Source organism: Anguilla anguilla, chromosome 6, assembly GCF_013347855.1.
Source record: "Anguilla anguilla isolate fAngAng1 chromosome 6, fAngAng1.pri, whole genome shotgun sequence".
In the NCBI taxonomy this organism is placed as follows: Eukaryota; Metazoa; Chordata; class Actinopteri; order Anguilliformes; family Anguillidae; genus Anguilla; species Anguilla anguilla.
In genome coordinates, this window is record NC_049206.1 from 41,335,592 (window position 1) to 41,343,674 (window position 8,083).

The 8,083-nt window shown below is 38.7% G+C and overlaps 1 protein-coding gene across 1 annotated transcript; it reads left to right on the forward strand.

Moving 5' to 3' along the window:
- Nucleotides 1-2,506: 2,506 nt before the first annotated feature.
- Nucleotides 2,507-4,016, forward strand: LOC118229231 (40S ribosomal protein S29). Its single transcript, XM_035421025.1, has 3 exons — nucleotides 2,507-2,654; nucleotides 3,569-3,668; nucleotides 3,891-4,016. Exons 1-3 carry the CDS (start codon nucleotides 2,593-2,595, stop codon nucleotides 3,897-3,899), a joined length of 171 nt encoding a protein of 56 aa, XP_035276916.1. The 5' UTR covers nucleotides 2,507-2,592; the 3' UTR covers nucleotides 3,900-4,016.
- The last annotated feature ends 4,067 nt before the right edge of the window (nucleotides 4,017-8,083 follow it).

An 8,083-nucleotide genomic window follows, 5' to 3' on the forward strand; every position in this document is an offset into this window, starting at 1 on the left:
GTCTACAACCCTGGTCCTTGAGAGCTGCAAGGTCTGCTGGTTGTTTGTTGTTGCTCAGCATTTAAATTAAACAATTAAAGCAATTGATTATACAGTTAATTAACCTTACCTGGCTTTTTGGGACTGAATGATTTCAGATTTCAGGGTGAAAACAATAACCATCAAACTGTATGGCTCTCCAAGACCAGGGTTGCACCATTTATTGACTGAGGAAGTGGGGCTTGCATATAAAGTTAATGAATGTAAACTTTTATTTGCAATGTAGAGATTAGAAAATAGTGTGGTGACTATGTCATTATTGTTATTATGTATATTGTTATAATTGCTTTGTTACTGAATTATTGTGAACTATTATAAACTGTTAATGTATAGTACATCTCTCTTGCACCAAAGTCCAATAGTGGAAGGGTTTGTTGTTCTATATCCTTGTTTAAGTTTACAGTGAATTAAAAGATATGTTTTAAATTTCCAGTGAATATATTGCAGGAATATATTGCAGTCAATTTCACATCTCCACTCTGATTTGTAATACAGCTCTATCATTTCAATTAATATTAATTAGTTATTCAATTCTGATGTACACATTTTAAGAGGTGACAAATGTGTTTCCCTCATAAACATGGATGTGGTCATCACTGTACTTTCAGTCACTGAGGTTTGTCCCTGTTCCTAATTTTTCATGCACCAGTATTGAAATTGCTGTCACAATTAACAGTGATTAATAGCAAAGGATCGTCAGCATTCTTAACTTTTGCAAAACTTTAAATAGATTCCAGCTGCTTTCCCACAAATTACAATTCACAAAATTGCTAAATACAAATTGCAAATAAAAACAAAAACAGATCACAGGTAGATGAAAAAACTTGCACGAATATTCTAACAAGATAAGGACAGCCATTGCTGACCGCGTGATAGACTGTAAAATGAGAACGAGGAAAGCCAGGCACAGTTTAATAAAATCAGATCAACGTTTGTATTCATTTTTCCAAGATGAATATGGAATAAATATAACTGGGCATTGTGCCAAAGTTGAAATTCTGGTGTAGGGCAGGGAGGATATAACAATGCATGCTGCCGTTTCTCATAATTGGGTAATCTCTCACAATGGCTCACCAGGCCCATGTAACACAGTGCATCTGCTTCTGTGTTTCAATTCAATGTATGAACATCTTGTCCTCTACAAAGAAGAAAGCTGGAAGGGCAAGAGATTACATTTGTCATGATTTGTTAACATGTCGGATTGGTTTGATACTGATGCATGGGTTTCAGCGATACTGTATTCCCACCAGCCAAATTTCCTTTGTTGGTCCCTATAGAAGTGTATTTTCTGTACAGTGCTGGAACTTGCATGACATGGGCAGGTGATTTTTGTTTGATTCATGGGAAGATGCAGATACAGATTTGCGTCAAAAGGAGCCCTTACGCTGCCACCTTTTCCCCTTATGTGCACTGTCTGAGAACATATCACCTGTGATATGGATGCAGAATTCATTTAACTGGGCAGATTCCAGAGGCTGGATATGAACCAACAGATGTCTTCATAATAGTACATTGTTTGTCTTGATATATTACTGCAAAGAAAATTCCCTATCAGTTCAGAGTGCTACTGAAGTTTTTCAAAGCATTTTTTATTTTTTGTATTGAATGGGACATCAGTGCAGATGAACCTGGCAGGTAGGGTTATAAATGGAACGGATTTACCCTGAAAGCTTTATATTCATGAAACTGGAAATTATGATGTCACTATGACATAATTTATTAAGTCTATACAATCGCTGATTTTAATGCCATCTCCAAGCATTGACAATTCATGGTTCTGATTCAATGAAACAAAAGTGAGGTGGAACAGAAGGTGAACCAGCAGGCTAAAGTGACACAGCAGGACATTTTTCTTTGGGCTAATTCTGTGTATTGCTGAGAATATTCTGAGTAACACTCACAAATGACACAAAGCAATTAAACATTTATAAAGCTTAAAAAGACAAATATTTCTTCACAAACAAGGACACTTTATATTTAGAATGCAAGTCCATCAGAACATTTCAATAAAGGAAAAGTGACATGTGTTTCTATACAGCTGGATACTTAGGCCTACTGATGAAAGTACCTTGGCTCTGGTCCATTGGCTCTGCCCAACCTGAATTTGAAGGTGTAACCTCTGAATCAGAAGAACCATTCCACACAATCAACAGAAACCTCGTTATGGAAGAGAAAACAGATACCTGATGGTATCAGGGAGATTAGAGTATAATCCTTTTAAATTATATGTTCTATAAATTATGAATTTCCTCACACTAGTTTTAAAGCAGGGTGGGAGTATACCAAAGACGCCACAAGAGTTTTATTGTAATGTTAGTGTCGAGCTATAGAAGCCAGCTGCCACGGAGAATATTTGTTACAACTGCATGTGCATGTATCTGCCTTTTATATAGAAGTCAATATCCTAGGGCAGGACTTCTACCAAAACATAAGCGAATATTTGCAGTAAGAAAATAGCAAGACCGGATACGTCACTTAGCGGAAAAACGCAATTTCGTTTGCACATGCGCGTTTCCCGTTCTTCCTTTTCGACACGCGAGTGAAAGAGACAAGATGGGCCATCAGCAGCTCTACTGGAGTCACCCAAGAAAATTCGGCCAGGGATCTCGATCCTGGTTAGTTATCCCCGTCATGTCAACAATATAAACCTTTTTGAACACTTCTAGAGAGATTTGTGTTTGTAAACTGCATTTTGGCTGCAAATGTTACTTGTTGACTTGGCCCGCATGGACGGTAGTCGGCTAAACATGGCGTCTTCTGCCGACTCGACCGGGCTTTGAAACATGCTAGCTCGTTGTAACACAGTTACAGTTAAAATGTTTAAAACGCATTCAAATAAAGATCGGAAATACGCTAACGCTAGTACTCTGATAAGTATTGTATTTAGAATCCACGCATTATTTACCCGGCTAGCGATAGTATGCACGGTATCCACGTGAGCTCATACACCGCAACATAGCTATTCAAAACGAGCTTGTTAGTTAGCTAGCTTAAACTTTACACTGTGTTAGCTAGCTGCATCCAGCAGACAGGTTATTGGCATCCGTAGATCCATATCCAAGGTAATGGCCCACCTGTTATCTTGTCCTGGTGGTCTAGATCGCATTGTAGTATAGAATTGGGCTAGTGTATTTACGCGAGTCAGTTAACTCATTACATTACATTACATTGCAGGCATTTGGCAGACGCTCTTATCCAGAGCGACGTAGGCCTACAACAAAGTGTATTACCATAACCAGGAACAAGTATGACGAAAACTCTAGAGAGAAGTACCGGTCCAAGTGCAGGGAACAACCGCATAGTTCAACTTGGACCCTGAAGGTTAAACTGATTAACACTAACACAACGAGAACGGCAACAACGCAGTCTATGGAAAAAATACAAGCAGTAGTTAAGACAGTTAATGCACCTAAGTCACCTAAAGTCATTGCATGCTGATGGATAGCTGCCGAACGAATCGCAAACGTTTTGAATTTTACTGAAATACCTAACGTCAAATATTCTAATCCTGTTTTTCTTCTTCTTGTAGCCGGGTATGCTCAAACAGACACGGTTTGATCCGTAAATATGGGCTCAACATGTGTCGCCAGTGCTTCCGACAGTACGCAAAAGACATCGGTTTCGTGAAGGTAAATGTTGGTTGTGTTTATTTATTGTATCATGCATTTCCGCATGTTACGACCAGATGAAGGTGGTGTAGTTGTAATGTCACGGAGTAGTCAGTCTGGAGGTTTGAAAGCCCCCCCACCACCGTCAACAGTGTCTGTCTCATGCATTTTAATTGTAATTTCTCTGGATACAGTAATTGGTGTAAGCCTTTGATGTTTTTTTTTCTGTTCTTCTATTTGTAGCTGGATTAGATGTGCTGGGGAGGCTTTGCCGATTGGACCACCCAACGCTTCACCAAACCCATCATGAAAAGCAGCTCACCCATGGATTTGTTATTTGTATTCTCATTAAATTGTTGGCGATCCTAACATGAGTAGTCTTTTCTTTTTTGCCTGAATTTACTGTCATTCATATAGAATTAGTGCGACTTGATTTGTTTTGGAATTTTTATTTGGTTTCAGCTCATTCTTTTCCAAGGTGGTGGTGTTTTGGGATTGAGACCTGTTCCACCGCCTTTCAGTATTGTTACTGATCTCTGATTCGAGTGTTCTGCGCAAGATTTGTCTTTTATTTATTCATTCATTATTTTTTTGCTAATGTGGTTTTGAGAATGAACAGCTCATTTGTAAGTTTAGCCAGCTCCTACCTTGACGATCCTGAAGCTTCCAAATGATTTGCTTGTTTTGGTGACGGCAGGATGACCCACAAGTGTAAATTTATTTTTTGGGGGAACGAAGTTGCTCGCTAAAGTGGTTTTCTTTTCTGCAGGATACAGCATTGTTGCTTTATATGGTGCCTTGCTTGGGCTGACTTGGAACTACAGAAAATAGCTGTCCTTCCAGGAGCATAAATGGTTTTGTGACAAAATTTGCCATTACTCTGAACTTTCTATTAAATGAAGGCTCCAAGCAGAGCTACGTACCTAGCCGTCATATTTGAAGATGTCTTTGGGCATCTTCACACACAGAACGCTGCCCTAAATTACTCTTAAATGTCTGGAGGTATTTGTTAATTTCACAACAGTTGAAAACATCTTTGGAATAATTTTCAAGCCACTCAAAAGAATTGCCTGTGTTTCAAGGCAATGTTAGTACGTAGTCATGTCTCAAAGAGGGACAAAAATGTATTTTGTCAGGAGCATTTGGAGTGGCAAATTAAACATCTTAAAACCCATAGTGGCTTATCAATTGGTTACATTCTGACTGCCACTTCAAGATGTGCTATAACATGTCCTTGGACAAAGCAAGTAGGCTTGACAATATTAGTAATGCTGATAACCTTTGGGGAGCACAGAGAACACTCCACTGGTTTTGTTAAATGTTCACTATCTTGATTTTGACCATTGTATCTGGTGAGAAATTTACATACACCCTGAAGAAGTGCACTTGCATAGCTGAACAAATTGAAACTCAATCCACCTGTGTAATGTCCATGCATCTGAGTGAAACTTGACTATACCATTATCTCAGAATTTCTGCCATTGACTGCTATGTTTCAGCAACTGGGGAACAGGGTGTCTGATTTTAAGAGTAATGATAAATGGCTAAGTCGTTCTAGCTCTGCTTGTTTCAGAAAAAAACAGTAGTTTTCCTCCAGGTTGCGCACAGGAAATGGAAGACCTTCAATAAGTCCTGGCCAGTCTTAGAATCACAATGCCTGTACAGACCCATACCAAAGGGATGAGTGATATGGGCAAAAAATGTAACTCTCCAAACACTGGGCAGTTCATATGACAATATCTTGTGTTAGTGTGCATGATGAACAAAATAATCCTGACATAATGAAGGTTTTTGCTTGTTTGGTTTTAATTAGCAAAATTAGATATTTGTTTTCAAGTAATTACCAGCGAAGAAATGAGTCATCACAGGTAATTGCAGCATTTCAAAGCGTGCGAGTGACAATGTAAAAATGTCATACCTCCCCGCTCAGATTACGGGACACGATATGGACACCGTAGCAGGTACGGTGTCTGCCATAGAGTAGATCTATTGATCAGTTTCAGCAGAGGTGTTCTATACACACACCAATAAATCTTGGTAATGTGGTTCTCCCCAATGGAAGGTATCACTAGCTGGGTTTACATGGAGCCTAATATTCAGATTAAATTCGGTTTAAAAGCCCAAGCAGAATGAAAATGCTCCATATAAACACCTCAATCAGAATAAACAGGCCCAAACCGATTGAAATTTCAGGTTGCAGAGGGGTAAACCTTTTCATAAACCGATCAAAAGAAAAATTGTACCATATGTAAACGATGAAACTGATTATTTTCTGGCTGTGTTCTTTCTGCGCATGCCCACCGCCTTGACGTAAATGCGTGGTGACGTACGTTTCTCTCCACTGATCAAACACGTGATGTATTCATCACTTTTGCGCATGTCACACAGCTGTTCCAATTAAATGTGTTGGTGCATGTAAACACCAGACCGTATTAGATCACATCCCTTGTAAACAGTTGACCAGAAATCTTCAATCGGAATGATTGCAATCAGAATGTAAAAAGTGTGCATGTACCCACAGCTAATGTGATAGTGGAAGCTAGATTATCGGTATACATATTTCATGCAAAATTGGTATTTTATAATCCAGAGGCAATGTTCCAATGGCAGAACATTTAATATCGTAGTTGAAACCTCTTGATAATTGGCCCTATTTAGGACAAAAAATGGATGCATTTCAAGGTGAAAATCTGCAGACAATTGCTGTCTAACTTCTATTTCAGAATACACAATTCTAACCACTAGGTGGCAGAAAACCTCTACAAATGAAAAACCTTGCAATGCTGTGGCAAACAGCACAAAATGCTGGAACAACAAAAGTAATCACTAGCTGCTTTTGTAATTACATGCTTTTCAATTGCTTGTGAACCTGGGGTACATGGTGTTCATTGAATACGAAGATGTGTATATAGAGACAAAAATATAGCAAACCATGGAACATAAATCTTTTCTAAAAACTGGGCTTCTTCCTAAAATTTAAGGCACTTCTTGCGGTAAGTGTTTTGTCATTGCTTAAACTTGCTATTTAAAGTTCAGGAACTGTATAAATAGTGTATCACATAGGCAGTTTGCCTTGAATGTTAATAGAGCCAAGTAACATTGGGATTTATCAAGCTATTCGATGTATGCCAATTCACTTAAGTCATTTTAATCTAATATTTAATATTTCCTTGTTGTCTCCTACAAGATGTGATTTGGGCCTTTCAATAAGCCCAATTTCTAAAACTTATTTTTCTGTCTACTTTCTGTTTTAAAAAAATGCAATTCACAAAGAAAAGGCATTGAATGGATTTTTAGGAGCTCTGGGAAATTGAAATTTACAATGGAACATGTCTTTTGTTTTTAGCACATTTGTTCTGGAATTGTTGGATGTAAACTTTAAGAATCACTGTTAAATAATTCAACCAAAGTTGCATTTATCAAATGGGGGTCAAAACATGACACGAAATTACTTGGCAAAGGCTCCTCTTCCTGGAAGTGACAACCAAACAGCTGTAAGGATGCATAGAGTGCTTGCAAAGGAGTCATCATACCCCCAGCAATGGCCAACCTTCCATGGCAAGTGTTCACTTTGAGTGTAGGCTGGCATTTCCCCGGGGCTTTAGAAAAAGTAATGGAAACACAGGCATGCACATCTATGAGATGACGCACACACATACACAGGCCTCAAATCTTTCTGTTGGCATAGCAACACTGTGATCCAACTGCTACTGGTTTCTTCTGCTTTGAAACAAACATATTTCTTAAGAATACTTTGAACAAAAGGATGAACCTTAAACTCATGTATTCACTGTTCTCTTCCTCACCTTTGATGATTTTACATCTGTTTTTTTTTATAGCCTTGGGTAGGTGCGGACACGCAGTTACAGTCACCACTATATACTGAGAGCTAACACGGAAGTACAGGAGTTCTTTGGGATCTCTGTCTTTCTGTCTCTATCTCTTTCTCTGTTTTTCTGTAATTGTTTTGTTTTGTGATTGTGTACTTTTTTGTAAATTATTCCTTTGTTTGTGTTTCTTGTTTGTTTCAACGAGTTTGCATTGTGTGTCGATTCTTCTTTCTTATTTTACTCTTCTTTCTCTTTTGCCCTGTATGTGTCTGTGACTGGGTATTTGTGATAATGTGGTCTCTTTTTGGCTGGACCGCAACAGCGGGGCCAGCCCCACAAACGCGAATATCTGTGACTGAGTGAATGACTGAGTGAGTGAGTGATGAAGTTACACCATTGGTCGGCTGAGTTATGAAGTCACACCATTGGTCGGCCGGTTCAGCCATATACTAGGTTTTGACCTGGTCTTGTTCTTTTTTGTCCTGTGTAACAAAGGAGACCCAGAAAGCAAAACTGGTAGCTCTAAATCAGAAAGTAGGATATGCTGTATTTCTCCACCCTGGCACATGCACAGCGCTCCTTTTATACCCAACATCTATTGAAATT

Coding starts and splice junctions, on each gene's coding strand:
- LOC118229231 (XM_035421025.1), top strand. CDS start 2,593: ATGGGCCATCAGCAGCTCTACTGGAGTCACCCAAGAAAATTCGGCCAG. Junction 2,655..3,568: donor GGCCAGGGATCTCGATCCTG/GTTAGTTATCCC, acceptor TTCTTCTTGTAG/CCGGGTATGCTCAAACAGAC.